This window comes from Lithobates pipiens, unplaced genomic scaffold, assembly GCF_037356315.1.
Source record: "Lithobates pipiens isolate NorthernLeopardFrog02 unplaced genomic scaffold, aLitPip1_a1.2 Scaffold_1, whole genome shotgun sequence".
Classification (NCBI taxonomy): domain Eukaryota; kingdom Metazoa; phylum Chordata; class Amphibia; order Anura; family Ranidae; genus Lithobates; species Lithobates pipiens.
The window spans coordinates 322,375-340,914 of record NW_027507685.1 but is presented as its reverse complement, the minus strand read 5'-3'; the positions used below and the strand labels follow the sequence as shown (position 1 = coordinate 340,914).

The 18,540-nt window shown below is 41.0% G+C and overlaps 1 protein-coding gene across 2 annotated transcripts in view; it reads right to left on the bottom strand.

The window, feature by feature from the left end:
* Positions 1–4,745: 4,745 nt before the first annotated feature.
* The window catches only part of PNP (purine nucleoside phosphorylase), a 56,552-nt gene continuing 42,757 nt past the window's right edge, over positions 4,746–18,540 (bottom strand). For both annotated transcript variants that reach the window (XM_077455091.1, XM_077454233.1), the window contains exons 2-6: positions 10,582–10,751; positions 8,743–8,846; positions 7,849–8,024; positions 7,210–7,400; positions 4,746–6,810 (exon numbers count right to left, since the gene is read on the bottom strand). In XM_077455091.1, the coding sequence (XP_077311217.1) occupies positions 6,593–6,810; positions 7,210–7,400; positions 7,849–8,024; positions 8,743–8,846; positions 10,582–10,751 (859 nt within the window). In that variant the 3' untranslated portion in view covers positions 4,746–6,592. The remainder of the gene's footprint in view (positions 6,811–7,209; positions 7,401–7,848; positions 8,025–8,742; positions 8,847–10,581; positions 10,752–18,540) is intronic.

Below are 18,540 nucleotides of genomic sequence, written 5' to 3'. Positions count from 1 at the left end.
ACCTGGAATATGCAAACTGCAACCTGCATAGGTGTGAAACAGGCCTTAGTATCTTTGGCTCTGCAAACCGCCCTCTGTGCGCTTACTCATGACCATGAGTACGGTCACGAGTAAGCGCTAAGGTGGCATGAAATGCATTGACTTCTCCTTTTCTTTTTTTCAATGGTACAGTCCCTTTAAGGTCAAGAGAAACATTAACAACTTCCCGCCCGCACTATAGCCGAAAGGTGGCTACAGTGCGGACGTTACCTGCCGGGAGGGCGCAATGCGCGCTCCTGAGAGCGTGCATCAGGGAAGTTTTGTGCTGGCCGTGTCCCTCGGACACAGCCAATCACAGATCGCTGTAAACGGCCAATCACAGATCATCTCTCAGCACCGCTCTCCCTCCTCACACAGACAGCGTGAGGAGGGAGAGATGAACGGCTGCAGCGGCCGTAAGTTAACAAAAAAAAGTAAAATAAACTGCCATCTGCCCCCGCTGCCATCTGACCCCAGTGCCACCTGTCCCCAGTGCCACCAGTCAGTGCCATCTGTCCCCAGTGCCACCTGTTGTCAGTGCCATTTGTCCCCAGTGCCATCTGTCATCAGTGCCACATATAAGTGCCACGTATAGGTGCCATCTGTCATCAGTGTGACATCAGTGCCAGGTGTCATCAGTGCCACATAGTGCCACCTGTCATCAGTGCCATATCAGTGTGACGTGTCATCAGTGCCACATATTAGTGCCATCTGTCATCAGTGCCACATATCAGTGCCATTTGTCATCAGTGCCACCTGTCAGCGTCACGTGCCATCTGTTATCAATGCCACATATAAGTGCCATCTGTCATCAGTGTCACATGTCATCGGTGCCACGTATTAGTGTCATCTGTCATCAGTGGCACGTATCAGTGCCATCTGTCATCAGTGCCACATCATTGTCACATGTCATCAGTGCCACGTATCTGTGCCATCTGTCATCAGTTCCACATGTCATTGTCCTGGTGCTCCAGGGCCTTCAAAAGTGTAATAGGTAGTCAACAAGTTAGATGTGTAATTTATGCTCCTAGAACACGTGACGGCGCTCCCTGCATGTTGGGCCTCTCTAAGTGGCCAGGCTGTGAAAAAGTCCCACACATGTGGTATCGTAATACTCAGGAGGAGTAGCAGAATTTATTTTGGTTCATTATTTGTGGTATACACATGCCATGTGAGAGAAATAACCTATTACAATGACAATTTTGTGGGGAAAAAAATTCTTAATTTTGCAAAGAATTGTGGAAAAAAAAAAATGACATTAAAAACCTCACCATGCCTCTTACTAAATACCTTGGAATGTCTACTTTCCAAAAAGGGGTCATTTGGGGGGTATTTGTACTTTCCTGGCTTGTTTGGGTCACAAGAAATGAGATAGGCCACCAGTACAATAGATGTGATCAATTTTGTATGATTCGCACCTTAGCTTGTAGACTCTCTAACTTTCACAAAGACCAAATAATATCCACTAATTTGGGTTATTTTTTTACCAAAGATATGTAGCAGTATAAATTGTGGCCAAAATTTATGAAGAAAAATTAATAATTTGCAAAATTTTAATCACAGAAACAAAGAAAAATGCTTTTTTTTTTTTCAAAATTTTCTGTCTTTATTCATTTATAGCGCAAAAAAATAAAAACCCAGAGGTGATCAAATACCACCAAAAGAAAGCGCTATGGTTGGGATAAAAAATTAATTTGGGTACAGTATTGCATGACTAATTGTCATTCAAAGTGTGAGAGCACCGAAAGCTGAAAATTGGTCTGGGCAGGAGGGGTGTTTAAGTGCTCAGTAGGCAAGTGGTTAAAATTGGTTTTATTAGGTGCCACCTTTTTTTAAAATAATGACATTTGGAACCTTAGGACTGATTCATACTTGTGCAGGTTGCGGTTTGCATAGTGCAGGTGCCTTTTTTCAATACACATTTTTAAACCATTGAAGTCTATGGAACCAAAAACCAGAAAAAAAAAAAACCTTGGCCCTTTCCATAAAATGCACAGATGTGAACTACATCCATAGGAAACCATGGTAAATGGAGTGTAGTGTTTCTGCAAAACTGAACGTGCACCAGGCCTTAGGCTGGATTCAGACCTATGCATTTTTAGTGCCTTTTGCAGATTTGCACTACAGTCCATTTAACACGGTTTCCTATGGAACAAGTTCTATAGTGCAAATCTGCAAAATGCACTAAAAATACATTAGGTGTGAATCCAGCCTAAGGAGGTAATGGCAAGAGCTTGGGATTTTCTAATAAAATACCCCTAATTACTGTGCTATGAGTGACACACAAACCTAGTAAATTATCTCTCCCCATCCTCTGTGCTGAAACTTTACACAGGAAATTACTGCAAAGACCTAGAGCCACATTTTGCAACAAGGGCATCAGCACTTGGCTCAAGGGCATGGCCTGGATGGATGTTTGGGAGGTATGTATGTAACTGGGTGGAAGGGAAACCTTTGGAGTATTTGGCCAGGAACAGCTGTCCTGCCATGTCTGCCCTATTATCAAGATGACTTTGCATACGTGAGAGGGGTGCAGCAAGAGGTAGCACAGACACAGTCACACTAATGCCGCGTACACACGAGTGGACTTTTCAACATCCAAAGTCCGACGGACTGATTCCGTCAGACTATTCGATCGTGTGTGGGCTGCAACGGACTTTTGATTCGCCAAAGTCTGACGGACTTTAGAATATGGAACATGCTTCAAATTTTTCCGACGGAACTCCGCCGGACCCGGTCCCTTCGAAAAATTTGCTCGTGTGTATGCTATTCCGACGGACTAAAACCGACGCTAGGGCAGCTATTGGCTACTGGCTATGAACTTCCTTATTCGAGTCGAGTCGTACGTCATCACGTTCGAATCCGTCGGAGTTTAGTGTGATTGTGTGTGGCCAAGTCCGCTCAGTCAAAAAGTCCGTCGGAACTCCGGCAGAACTCCTTCGGAAGTCTGTCGGACATAAGTCCTCTCGTGTGTACGGGGCTTTAGGAGCGAAGCAGTGAAAGACTGCAAAGACAGTCTCATACGAGAGGGTGCACAGACACAGGCAAAACATCAAAAGGGAGCAGAAGGTGCACAAATACAGCCCCACATGAGAAAGAAGCAAAACGAGGGTGCACAAATACAGCCACACATCAGGAAGGAGCAGAAAATGGTACAAAGATACTGCCAAACATTCGAAGGGAGCAGCAAGAGTATGCACAGACACAGGCAGATGAGCAGGACACAGTGAGAGAGTGCACAGACATATGCATTAAGTAAGGCTCTGATCACACTAGTGTGATTTCAGATGCTACTCACAGAATCACATGACAATGGAAATTACATTGTTTTCAATGGTGCCTGTTCAGCACGGCTTGCTTTTAGAAAAGGTTTCTGGACTACTTTGATTCCAGTGTGATTTGGCCCCATAAAAAAAAATGCAAACCACATCCATGTTGCACTAGATAAATCACACTAAAATATTGGTGCAAATTCAGCAGTGTAAGTCTAGCCTAAAAGTGATAAGCAACAGGCTGCCATAACACAACCACACACGAAGAGAAAGAGGGTTGCAAATGCATCTCCACTCATTAGGGGTGCAGTGAAATTGTACAAATATGGAGCATAACAAGCATATTGCATAGACAGCAGAGGGGCAGTAGATATCCAGTCTCAAGCTGACTCGACTAACAAAACACAAGCAAAGTGTGTGATGCAGAGAGTGTAAAAAATTTTGAATTAGTTTGTTTTACTTGCAGATGGGAATTTACACAACTAATTTCCTTTAAGATACGTGTCTGGAAAGACATTTATGATAGCTAGATATCGTGTGTTTCTGTGTCCTTGATATAAAAGCAGCTATTGGCTATTTTTGCACTAGAACTTGTAATAGATGAGAGAGGAAACAAGCAATCAAGTAAGGGAATCACTAAGAAAAAAAAATAGGATGTGGTGCACTTATCCTTAGTGTGTCCCATTTCTTGTGCCTACAATTTTAATAGCAATATACTGTATATAAACCTGTAGCTCTTCTTACCTACACTGATTTTTTTTTTTTTTTTTTTTTTACAGGTTGCTTGGCACTGCACATCCTTTCAAGACCTTATGAGCTGGTCAGTATCCCCTCCACACAAATTCACAATTATATGCCCTTCCCACATAATCATGAACTTAATAGGCAGCAGAAAACCAGCAAAAAAACCCTGCAAGACAATAGCATAATGTACTACAATGCATCGCATACTAGTACATTATGAAATAATTACCTTAGAACGAGTCCCACGCAGCATGCCGGTCACACCTGAAGGAGCTGACATGTTTCCTCTGCGTTTCTTTCTGGGATCGCTGGCTCCGGCGCTGTGAGTGGCCAGAGCTGCGATGGTGTCACTCCCGCGCATGCATGCGGGAGTTCTCCGTTCCGACGAGGAGCTCTGAACTTCCAGCACAATCCGCCGGACCTTCAGAGCGCATGCGCCACCGACATCAGCAGCTGCATGCAAGGCGAATATCTCCTAAACCATGTAGGTTTAGGAGATATTCATTTTACCTGCCTTAATATAGGCTTACCGGTAGATAAAAATGACCAAGCAGGGGATGCAATTGCTATAAGAAATAGGTCACTTGTCTGTAATTCCTCTTATAATTATAACAATATTGTAATTTCGGCACAGTTATATATTTTTTATATTGCTATATGTTGTTTGAACTCCACAAGTTTCCAGGTTATTTAATGAATAAAGGACACACATTGCAATTTCAAATATATTTTATTTACGCATTCTACAAAAAAGCTCTATACACAGAATAGAGGTATATATAACTTTACAAGGGAATGTTTGGCATAGACAACAAGAAGCCAGTTCTCTGAAATAGGAGTTATTACTCAACACAAGAGTACAACTACGTCTATTAGAACCGTTTATTCAAAACTGAATTAGTAATGGAAATATCAGAGTAGCAATGATTTGCAACAGTAAGAATATTGTAGATATTAAGAGAGTGAGAGCAATTTGCTGCATAAATAAGCCAATATTATGTTAAAAAAAAAAAAAACACATAAGATTTCATATTTCCAGCTCAAAAGCAATGCTGTGTGGACGATTGCTGAAAGCCATCTAAGAACTATAAATTCAGTGTTTAAAGTCACTTTTTTTCAGTTCAAGAAACTGACTGTCACCCCCTCGTGCACTCTAACCATTAAATTTGTATTCTGTGAAACGTTTAAATTCACAAAAAGGATGCTAACAGATTCGGATCTATTTATTTTGAGTCAGTCAAAAGGCTTTATATCAGGCAAAGTACTGTAAAACAGTAGAATGGGTTAAGAAAGTTAGCCTGAGAAATGTGCATGTGTACCCAGTTGAATAACGATCAGCACCATTACCAGACAGTAATATGGTCACATAATGTGCAAAGGAGCCAACAGAAGCATTTTTTTCAAAAACATTTATTATAGTTTCTTAAATCAGCCTGTCACTGCATTAGGATGAATTACTGAAACTCTATGCCCTAAAGTGTTACTAAATCCACAACAGTAAAATCAGTCTGTCTATGCAGGAAAGCATGCTTGGTATACTCACTGTGGAACCTAAGGGGTTAATCCTTTGCATTGTGTATAAAGGCTGTTTGATCCTGTCTTCTCTGACCCTCCTTTTTTTACTGTCTCTAAAAAATAACCTACAGAGCCAGGGGAGAGTGCATATGATCAGCACAGGGCCAATCAGCACTGTCCAGACAGAGGATCAGGGGAGAAAGATTTACTAGGAACTGATAGCAGTCTTGTGACTTCTATGTACTGCTGATGAGAAAAGGTGTTTGTATTTACTAAAATAATTGCATTCCATGTTCTGTGTACTGCAGGAGAACAGATATAGTGAATGCAGGGTCCTGGGTTTAGTAACACTTGAAGTCTCTAGAAAACCTTGATTAGAAGATTTTATTATTTGGTACCAACACCTTTAAACAAAGGTAATGAGTAATTGCTAATGATGAAAAGAACAGTTAAAGAATGTTGTGCTGTATTACATGTGTACACATGCATTATGAGTTGGCCCCTACTCCTGATCTTGTACATCATTAATTTAACCTTTAAATTATTTATTCTTCTTACAACCTATTATCTTACATGTTTACAATTTGGACCGTCTTCTTAAAAAATGTAATATGTAAAAATAAATAATAGTTATTAAAGTAGTAACATTATTCTCCAAAATAATTGTCTTATTACAAAAGAATTCAGGATCAAAGTAAAATGAGAGAGAAATGGAGTGAATATTGGACACATAAATAAAAGTATCTACAAGTGTGAAACACGTCGTAAACCGTTAAAGATTGGTACATGTCAGAGTGTGCAGCAGAGGAATGGATTGTGGACATTAGGATAGTTAGAGATTGGTTTGCAGTTAAGGAATGTGCTGTTGTGCCACATGCTGGCATGTGGGTACAGTTAACATGTAGAGAATAAGTTAATGTGTCTTTATGATTAGATGACTCTTATGCTCAACTAAGAGGCAATGAGTGCTTGGCCTTATTTCAAGAGAACATAGAATAGAGTAGCAGCCTTATGCTTTCTCCACCCATGAAGATCCACCATCTTTAAAACACATTATTGTTCGGTTCTATGCGCTGAACCAATAGAGAAACCAATTTCTCCAGGAATTTGGCACTGTCTTTTCCAGCCTGCAGCACTTCTTCATGGCTAGCAATTGCTTCGGTGTTGTAATCCATGACAGCCTTATTTGTAACAAGAGACATGCCCAGGACCCTCAGACCACAGTGTCTGGCCACAATTACCTCTGGAACAGTGCTCATTCCTGGATAACACAAAAGGCAAAAAAAAAAAAAAAAATATATAGGTGAGAGGTGTTCGAAACACTACAAAAGCCACAAGGTTTGCAAAAGAATACATATTAAAAATATAAAATAATTTACACAGGTTGATCAAAGTAAACCCTATACAGGTTGCCAAGAATGATTGTGCATGCTATTTGTAGATTTTCTAAACTCAATATATGCAGCACTAATTTTTATATTTACAAAAGGAGTATATACTTTATATCAGCCTGGCTTTCTTACACATTTTTTTCGAACAATAGATTGCAAATGACTTTGCAGCATATCAGGCTCTCCCTTGTATTTAGGACAATTCGATTATGTTTCCTCTGTGTACATTGTCTATTTGCAGTTTGTTTAGATTGAAAATGAGCACATACCCACTGCATCAGCCCCAAGACTGTTCAGCATTCGACATTCAGCAATAGTCTCAAAGTTGGGTCCCCCAAGGCTACAGTATACACCTTCTCTCATTTTCTCCACGTAGCCCAGCTCCTGCCCAATTCCCAGAGCCAGCTTTCTCAAGTCCTTGTCATAAGCATCAGACATGGGGGGGAAACGAGAACCAAACCTGTTGGAGATAGAAAAGTGAGACAATAATTTAGGCAGTTCGAACACGGAGCTGTTACTTTAAAATAACTTCACATTCAATTTTAGCGAATTCAAGCACTATGTAATAGATTTGGTGTGAGAGAATTTTCTCATTGATTAGGTCCAAGATGCCATACCTATGAGGGGCTTCAGACAGTCCTGTCCAATCACCCCAATGCTTCTTGGGGAAATAACTGCTTAAAAAACCTCACCTGTCTGCAATTGTTTTTGCTGAAACAAGGTAAAACAGGATTTGCTTGTATCTCCCATTGGGTAAACACATGAATGCATGGCTGAGCATTCATCTTTATGACAGTATTTTTAGCACCGTGTTTCTCTACTGTATAATAATTACATTTTCTTTTGTGAAAGTCATACAGTGTTCACTAAAGTAACAGGACAAAACCAGTGATTTAAATTGACCTCACCTTTCCTCATTTGGACCAACCAGTGGATTCTGTCCTGCAAAACCTGGCATATTGATGTGATCCATTATCACCATAATGTCCCCAATCTTATAGTCCTGATTCAAGCCTCCAGCAGCATTGGTGACAATAAGTGTTTCTATACCCATAAGGCGGAAGACACGAATTGGAAATGTCACCTGAAAAGAAATATAAAATTATGTTAATGCAGCTTACGATTCCTATGCTTAGAGGACATAAAGTACGCACTATTAAATTTAAATTCAACATCACGCACTAATAAATTCTGATTTCTGTCAAACCCCAAATGTAATCAAATTTCCACAGGAGCAATAGCTGGCTACATGCAAGTAATACTACAATCCCCATGAGACATATTTATTGTAGAATTCTTCAAAACATCGAAAACCAATCCTGATGGCCAGCTCTATCCCTAAAATGAATGTCACCAGCAGTGCAGATTAAAGCTAGCTGGGCTGATGTTGGTCCGCTACAGTAATCTCTATATTGAAGATGCTTCTGCCAATGATGTTTAACTTTTGCCTGGATGTACTAGTTGATTTGATGAAATTTGGTGACTTATTTCACACTTCATAATGCCACATGAGAGCATGTAATGAGCAAAAAGTAACTGATTTATATATCAGCATTCACATGGTCTATTAATTGTGAAGTCTGTCTGTTTTAGGTAGGTGTTTTCCTCTCTGTTCATTGATGTTCTTTGTCTTTTAAAGATTGACTAGCAAAATAGTAACTGTTGCTCAGGCACATACATGGTCCAACTAAGAACCATGCCTCACTGACTTTCTTTGTATTATTTTGCATTAAATAAATACCTCTGCTACTGTTCTACAGGGAATAACCATGATTCTAAGCCTTTATATAAAAAGTTCTCACCTTCCACAATGGGTAACCCTCGTAGGCGTGAAACCGTCCCTGCATGCACACACATGGTTTCCCACTCAGTTTCCCGAAAATAAGACGTCCAGCATGCCCAGGAACTGTAGAAGAGAGGAAAAAAGATTAGCCAGGAATAGTAGAGGAAAGTGGGAACACATTAGCCAGGGCAGCATTAAAAAAAGATTAGTCAGAAACTGTAGTAGATGAAAGTAGAGAAGAGTGGGGAAAGAAATCAATCAAGGATTATAGTAGAGGAGAGTGGGGAATAGATTAGCCAGGGACTGAAATGGAGGACAGTAGAGAAAGGAATAACCAGGGACCTTAACAGAGGGGAGCAGAAAAAGGGATTAGTCATGGACTGTAATAGAGGAGAGTAGAGAAGGGATCAACCATGAACTGTAGTAGAGGACAGTACAGAACAGATTAGCCAGGAACTGTAAGGCTGGCCATACATTATACAATTTTACTGTACAATTCTCCTTTTAATTTAGCAAAAACCCAAATATTATGGTCAGGCCTAAACACTTTCAAATTATATGCACTCAGGCAGGCCCTTGCAATACATAGCTAAAAAGGTCAATCTAAATGAAATTGAACAAGAAAATTGTATAATGTAGGGCCAGCTAAAATAGAGAATGTATTAGCCAGGGGCTGGAGACGAGAGACAGGATTAGCCCGAGGAGGGGAGAGAGACAGGATTAGCCATGGAGAGGAGGGGAGGGGAGAGGAAGAATTGAAAAGAGAGAAGAGAAAAGAGAAAAGAGAAGAGAAGAGTGGGAGAAAATGTCGGGAGACACCGGCCAGTTCAATAAAAACCGTCCGACATTCATCCTGTCAGTTTGGCACCCTGTCCGACAGAAGCTGTTTGGCCGGCTTCTGTTGGACAAGCATGCTGGAAAACCAGCAGCTGACCGGCTCTGAACCAGTGCTTTCTGACAATGGCGGAGAGTGCAGAAAGGAGTATTCTGGGGGTTCGTCCACCTGTCAGAACACAACAGCTCAGAGGGCGGAGATCACTGCTTTAACTTTGGCTAGTTGGTACATCGGCTTTGACCGGAGCTGAGTTTTTTTTCTTTCAACCCAAAAAAAATAAATAAATAAATAAATAAAAAAATAAATCAGTGTATACCAGGATTTAGCTAGAGGCAGGATTAGAGAAGTGATCAATCAGGAACTGTAGCAGATAAGATTAGAGAGAGGATTTGACAGGGACTGGAGAGTAGAGGAGGGATTTGCCAGGGACTGTAGTAGATAAAATTAGTCCTTAGCCAAGGACTGGAGAGTAGAGAAACTATTAACTATGAACTGCAGTAGAGTACAGAAAGAATTATGCATTCCTTTCTGTACTCATTAGAACACCACGTGTAAAATATTTATCGCACTAAAAACCCATTTAAACAAATGTATGTATTTTTTGTAGGTTCTCAGCCACCCCTTGGTCTTGTACTTAACTAAAGTCTTAAGACCCCTTCCACACTGGGGCTGCGTTAGCACTAAAGCGCAGTTCGTTTTAGCGGCATTTTTCGGCCGTTAGCGGGGAGCTTTTGCGGTGCTTCTGAAGCGCTTTTCAGGCGCTTTGGAAGCGCTGCTCATAAATTTAAATGGGCAGGGTGTTTTGGGGGAACGCTAAATACAGCGCTCCCAAACCGCCCCAAAAGATGCTGCTTGCAGGACTTTTCCTAACGTCCCGCAAGTGCACCACCCCAGTGTGAAAAGTCACACTGAAATGAATGGGAGGTGGTTTTCAGGAGCTTTATCAGTGCCATTTCTAAAAACTGCCTCAGTGTGAAAAGGGTCTTAGAGGAATAGATCTTTTCACTACCTTGGTTAACATACCTGTGCTGTGTGGGAAGTTGGGAATTTCACTGTAGGGGAAAACCACCTGGTCCTTCAACAGTTCACCCAAAGCTCCAAGTCCAGAGCCACATACAATAGCCAATGTAGGACGGTGATCTGTGTTAGCCAAAAGCCAGTCTGCAGTTTGTTGGTATTCTTCATAAGTGTACCTGAAACACAATTCAAGAATAAATTACTTGTGCAAATGCCCCTTTAGATGCCGAGATCACATTATCATAATCCTATAAACCAAGTCTCTGCCTCCTGTAAGAGCTGTGAAGTACCCTATAGTAATCTTTTACCATTTGATTGAAAGTACACATGCATCTAGATTTAAATTAGTTAGATTATATTTCTGGACTGATACAGTATTGAGATGATGCCCTATTTCTGGGGATGTAGAAGGAGGGTGGTTCTTACAGTCATTGCAAAACAACCATTTAATGTTCCATATTTCATATTTTTGGGGGAAACAAGTGAAAGTAAACAAGTCCTCCATTTTACATTTTTAAGAGTAGGTCTCAAAAGCAGACACCACCAGATGTCGCCTTTATTAGAAAGGTGCCCTTATTTAGTTTCTCTTTGTTAAAGGAGTCTGGTCTTCCCTGATTTTAATGTCTAAACTCTCCCAGCTGCCACCCACCTGTCCAATGTGAGTGCCATCACTGTCCATTATGGTTGTCTCACTGAACAAAGAAGGACTTAGCAGGGACTTGGCAGGGCTTAGCAATAATGTCATGCCCCATTAATAATACTAAAACTAAATTTGAGAGAGGCACATAAGCAGCTTTTCTGACTAAAAAGTAGCAGGCATTTTGTGGAGGCTGCATTTAGACAGGAATTTACTTTTAGAAGTTTGAAAAAGAACAGAGATTCATCCTAAAGCAGAATTCCAGTCAAAAGCAACAAGTTAAACATGAATAGCTAAAAGGATAAAACAAAAAAAACAATGTTTGCTGAAATATTCAGCTTCATTCCAGAGATTTCTACCTCAGTACATTTTTCTGCCACTAGATGTCCTCAATTTCATGGCCAACTTCATTTAACTCACTCTGAGCCAAGGTCACCCTGGACCATCCTAAGCCTGTGAATGGTCAGTGAAAGGATAAGCAGCACAGTGATTAGCTGACCTCACTGTCCTTTTTTTCTCTTACTATCCGCATGCTTCCTGACAGCACATGAACAGACTAGTTTTGTGTGCTGGTTCTTCCACTCACACTCCAGTCCTGCTGTATAGGGGCTGCAGGAGACTGATACCAGGTTACATACCAGTATTTACACAGCTTGCCTTAAAATAATTTGTTAATGTATTTATGATAACAAGGCTTTATTTGTATCTTCTATATCTGCCCAGAGTTTATCTTTACATGTGTTTAGAAGTGTGAGAAAAAGACCAGGTTGCTACTTGTAATGATTGCTGCACATTTAAGCAATGGAGAAAAACTGCATACGCAATGCACGCAGTTGCGGCACATTTATCGGCAAAAATTGGGTTAAAGCAGGTGGTAGGGAGGCATCGTATCGCTTCCTCACTGCCGGTCAGTAACCTCTGGAGCATGATCCTAATACAGATCAAGATTCATAGGCAAGGGAGATTTAGAAGCGTGTCTAAATCTACCCTAAGTGAAAATACTTCCCTAGTTAAGTGCCTTACCAAATGTTCGTAGTAATAGTAGTAACGTGAGAAACCAACCATCCCACTGCTACTCTGAGAACCACATGATCAACTTGTTTCCTATACATAACTCTGGCCTAAGCTTTATCATGTTACTTCTATTCTTAGAGAAGGACGGAAATTAAGAGCTCAAGGATTCCAAGGCAACCAACACCGCAGGGAAACTTTATTCAAAAACCCTAAACATACCAACATATTTCCTTCCTAGGCTTTAGGAACCAAATTCTTTATCTGCTTAACTTAACACTTTCTATACTGATGTAACCGTACTCTCTCCTTTAGATCTATCACCAACTATGTAGTGCAAGGGTCTGCCTGATTAGATACAAATTAATTTTATAGATTAGGTAGGTCGACAAGCTACAATCTGAAGATTGAAGGAGCCAGGAGGAAAGCGATCAGTTGAACATGGGCAGCAGCCAATCAGCTGCAGTCACTGTTTGGGAAATTCTGACAGCCACGGGCGACAGCTGTCAGAAGACAGCAGGGGAGATTGATCACTTTTTTTAGTAGCATGAAGGGATCTGTTGGCCCGCAGGAATAGCAAAACAAATCTATTCATGTATGGTCAGATTTCTGCAAGTAGCGACTGTTCAAACATTATTTAAAGGGCAAGTTCACCTTTACAGAAAACTCTGTAAGGTGAACTTACACAGTTCCCCCTCCTCGCCCCTCCCATGGTCTCGCTGACCTGGACCACGGTAATCTCCAGTTCTAAGCCCTGGTATATCCACGCTAGGTGTCCAGGGCTTAGAAATCCTTTTGGCTGAATGTATTCTAATTGGTCAGCGCTGCCCCTTGGCGGCGTCGACCAATCAACAGCCGCATAGGCTGTCCTGTCAGCTATGAAGACGCCGCGTGGATGCAGAGAGAATTTCAAAGCCGCGGGCTCCTGGCGCAGATATACCAGGGCTTAGAACCAGAGATTGCAGTGGTCCAGGTCAGCGGGACTGGGGAGGGTGAGGTGAGGAGGAGGACCTGTGTAAATTCACCTTACAGATTTTTAAGTATATTTGAGCTGTACTAGTTTCATAGGCTGAAAAAAACAAAAAAACAACGAAAGTCCAAGTTGTTCAACCAACAGAAACAGACAAATAGGAAGCCTCTATATACAGTTGAAGTAGAATCAGAGGAAGACAAAATAAAAACCCCTATAAAGTATGGTCCAACTTGCTCTAGCAGCAGAAAAAAAATCCTTCCTGATCCCCCAAAGGCAACATTATATTATAAAATGAATGCAATCATTTTAACTGAATGCACAGCTCACCTTTGTGTTACTTTCTAATTACTGGGGTTTTGACTTATTTGGAAGTTATAAATCCTGAACTCTACAGCTTTCTCCTACATACTGTCACCTTCTTTTCTACACACTGCTACCCTTTTCAATACCAGCGTTTAATATAAACCAGAGGGGTGGTGAATGATCTGCCCGGAAAGAGTTTGGTAATTAAAAGTAACATAAAATGGTACCCTTCTCCTCCCCCCCCCTAAGAATTTGGCCAGATACATAAAGAATCTCTATCACTACAAGTTTACTTTCAATTCTAGGCCATAGAAAGCAGCTGTGTGTAGGCTGAATAACACCGTGTCTGCTTCTCTTTGTAAATCTGCCAGCTTACATTTTAATCAGATGCACGGTTCAGCCAAAACAATATAGTCCCAGGAACATGAGAACCCTTTTCTGTGAGAAAGATATGAGTGGAATTTGTGCCCGGCAATGCCACACACAGAATCCTTCCCGGTCAGCAGAAATGAAAAATCCCATTATTGTATTATTAGAAAAGCTCTGATGCACAGCTAGATATAGTCATTAGATTTACCTAGAAACTGGTTTGTTCAGGGACGTTCAGGGGAGTGTGGATCTGGCCGGACTACATCAAGTAATACTAAGGACCAGTCTTGTTTTTTTTTTTTTGAAAAAATGCCTGCTCTGAGAAATGGTTTTGCACAGAAAAACCCTGATCCTTCTGTTCCTGGCTCCCCCATCAGTGTAATCACATAGCAAGGTAGTTGCTCTGGGGGCACCCGTGTATGCTTGTTCCCCAAGCCCTGCCCTGTGTGCTGTGTGAGAGCTGAGGCTCTCCTACATGTCGCTGGATTAAGATGAGGTTCAGGTATGTATTTGGGGTGATGCAGGGGAATCTGCATGCAGAATGTTTTTTACCTCCATGCACAGAAAGCAGTAAGGTAAAAAATTAGGAGATGCACCAAAATTTCGGCAGCCAAAAATTGTTATCGGCATTTTGCCAAAAACAGAAAAAGATGTCGATTTGCCGCAATTTTACTATGCTTATGGTGTATTTTTCATAGGTCATGTGACTCAAGGACCGAATCAAAAAAGTAACATGGGTGCATTATTGATGCGTTCTTTCTGCGTTTTCAATGGGGAGGTGTGTTTTTAGTGCATTTTTTTTTAACTGACCAAAAATGCAGCAAGCAGGGTTTTTAGCTCAATGGAAGCGCAATGGACCAGTTTGAAGACTTACCGGTACATAGAATTTAAAGAGATGCATCTATCTTGAGCTTTTCTTGTGCTAAATGTACCAGTAATAGCCGACAATACACCCATATTCATTTAAATTCACGATATTCAGTAAAAACATTTTGGTTTCCACACCAAAATTTACATTCAGTGCACCTCTATTAAAAAAAAAAAACTAAAAAAAAAAAAACTTCCGCCTTTACAACCACTAAGGCTGGCCATAGAATGATGTTTTATTTTCATTGTTTTTAGTTCGGCCAGTGGGCTGAACAAAAAATAAATAAATAAACGATTCTCCCAACCACACAAATGAGGTGGATAGAAAAATCCTCCCCATTAAGATAGTGGGGTTGATTTAGTAAAAACAGAGTGTGCAAAATATCATGCAGCTCTGCACAGAAACCAATTAGCTTCCAGGTTTTATTGTCAAAGCTTAATTGAACAAGCAGACGCTAAAGCTGATTGGCCATGATGCAGAGCTGCACCAGATTTTGCACTCTCCAGTTTTAGTAAATCAACCCAATTTCAGTCTGAGAGTGATAGAAGTCAGTTGTTAGGTCGACTTCTGTTGAGCAGGAGCAACCACATATGGATAAAAATTGAACAATCCCTATTGAACTGGACGAATTTCGATCAATGTCCTTGTTTAGACCCCTTTCACACTGAGACAATTTTCAGGTGTTTTGGCACTAAAAATAGCGCATGTAAAGCGCCTCTCATTCCTACCCAGCGTGAAAGCCCAAGTGCTTTCACACTGGGACGGTGCGCTTGTGGAAAAAGTCCTGCAAGCATCATCTTTGAGGCGGTTTGGGAGCGGTGAATGCCCTGCCATTGAAATAAATGGGTAGCACTGCCGAATCGCCTACAAAACGATTTGGCAGCGTCGCAACACAGGTGCTTTTAACCCTTTCTTCGGCAACTAGTGGGAGGTTAAAAAAAAAAAAAAAAAAGAGCCCTGCTAGCAGCTGAAAAGCACCACTAAAACGACGAAGTGTCGCTAAAACTAGCGGTGCTTCACTGCTAACACGGTGTGGCCCCAGTGTGAAAGGGGTCTTAGTGTAAGTATAACAAAAGGTAAAGTTTTAGTTTTGCATAGAGTGGAGAGAGATTAGAACACCTGTCAGGTTGCAATTGCTGTCTGTGTCATCATTAGAGAGATTTCTGTTTTGTACTGTTTACTGTTATCACAGAGTAAAACGTGAAAGAAAACCCCAAATTTTGGGTTGTTACCCAAACCTTTCAATAGGGACAATAATTCAGGATTCCCTCACTTTGGAGGGACTTCCCCTCACTTCCTGTTTTGGCTTTGCGACAGGAAATCTCCCCAATGGGACAAAAAAACCGGGACACTCTCTTACGATATCAAAAATGAAAAAAAAAAAAAAAGTTTGCCTTTTGTTTTTGTCTTAGTTTGCTTTTAGTTCTTTAAACATGGATTGTTTAACCATTGAATAGTTTATTTTGTATCTATGATGCAGAATTTTTTGTGGCCAATGCCTTGTGAAACCCGAGGAGAGGGTGCACTTTAACGGTAAGCGATGAGTCAACGTTTCCTGAAACTTTGAGAATGTCAGAACAAACACGGGTCTTAAAGCCAGCAAGAAGTTGGTACAGTCATTCTAGAATTACTGTTGCCAGTACAGTTTTTTTGGAACTGTGGGGAACATCACTTCACTGTCAGCTGCCCATGAATATACTTTGGGAAAGTCCACAGAAACATGATCTACTTATAATGACATACCACATATGGGGGTATGACATACCCACATGCATTGCCTTTTCTCTGCAGGTGCGGGATGGCATGCGATTACACAATGTCCCATAGCCCTCGCAACCATGCAATGTGTACAGCTCTGAGCAGCTGAACTGCCTGGTTTTACCACACCCTGGACCACGTGTGGCCAAATGATTCTTTTCAGTATTTAAAGTGGAACGTCATCCTCTCAGTCGTAATTTACTAAATTTGAATCCTTATGCTGCTAGCATTAGTAAATAGATAGGGAAGTATATATCATATCAACTTGTTTTAAACTTTATTTTTACATTTCTTAAATACTTGTTTGCCAGGCCTAAGCAATTGATGTCATGCATCCCAGGAGTCTTCAGGAGGAGGGGTTTTCTCCTGCCTGTGTTCTGTCAAAAGAGCCAACTCACCAAAATCTCCAATTACATCACGTCCAGTTTCTCTCTAGCAACAGTAATTGCAGATTTTGACGACGTGACTGTTTACACAGAACACAGCTATCGCATACACTACAGTAGACAATATAATGAGTGGGCATCGTTAGTCTGCTCGCTAGTAACCAACAAGATGGTTGCCTCCAAGGTGGGGACAACTTTTTTTACTGCTTAGCCGTTGTATCAAAACAGCAAACTCGTCGTCTACTGTAATGTATATGCCGGCTGCGTTCTGTGAAAAGAGACACGTCGTTGAAATCTACGATTACTGTTGCTGGAGGGAAACTGGAAGTGACGTAATTGGAGATTTTGATGAGTTGTCTCTTTTGACATAACATCTGCATGCTTGAGCTAGGAGCACCTGGATTCCAGGAATTAAATGCTGCATGAATCATCTGCCCTTACTCAAGATGGCGCTAGAGGCGTGATTTCAAAGTGATTTCTCAGCAAATTAAAGAGGAGACATGGGTGGATGTGTTTGGTTTGAATATTAAAAATGAATTAAATGGTGTTTTGTGGTGCTCAGATGCAGTGTAGTTCTGCTTTAAGTATATGTACAGTATCCGCTGTTGGGCTAAAGATCATAAACTATAAACTATGTAAATAGCTGAACAATTCTAGAGATCAGGAATCTGTGCATATGCAAAAAAATAAAATAAATAGTGTAATATTGTGTAAAGCTGACACCATACGTGGTTCTAATCTTGGCCGGTTCAGAAGGACAACAGGCTGAATGTACCAAGTTATATGCTAGCTATAGCCGCTAGCAATATTCACGTCTTCTCTGGGGGGAGGTCCCCCGACCGCTCCCACCCCCCTCCCCCTGGCTGGGAGAAGACAACAATATCTCTGCAGGAGTAATTCCCCTGTCAACACTGTGTTAATGGGGGAATCGTGCGAATTTACAGGTTGCAGGAATGAAATTCCCACTGTCTATGGCCTGCCTTAAGCTGAATACACACTATACAATTTTCGTTAGATTTTTTTTTTCCTTTCGATTTACCAAAACCATATAATGAGGTCAAACCTTAACAGTTTCAATTTGTTTGCTATCAGTCAAGCCTTTGCACTACATGGTTTTGGTAAATCTAAAAGGAAGTCAAACAACAGAAAGTTGTATAGTGTGTATCCAGTTTTAGGCTTCATTGACATTTTGGAAGGTCCTAGGACACCTTTATCAAGGGACTTTACTTAAGGTGTAAGTAAACCCCCTATCGTTTTCAGCCAAGGAAGCTGCCACCTTGGCCTCTGTTTAATCTGCAACTGCCATGGTGCTGCACATGTGATCAGTTATGACACCAGCCATTGGATGGTTTGACAGTTTGGTTGAGAGCACAACCAATTGGAGTGTTACATTTCAGGCACGTTTTGGAAATGAAACTGTTTTATGGATAGGTTTACTTTCGATTTAAGACTCAGAGACATTGGGGAATACAGCATACAAATACACACACGCACACACACACACACATTTTTATCAGTTCATAACCCACAGCTTTCATTGTTTACAGAATACAGTGCTGGCCTCTGACTTGTGTAATTTACCTCAGCAGTCATTACCTCAGCTATGAAACTTCAATATTAGCTGCTTGCTGGAGACAAATGAAGGTGACATGTGACATAG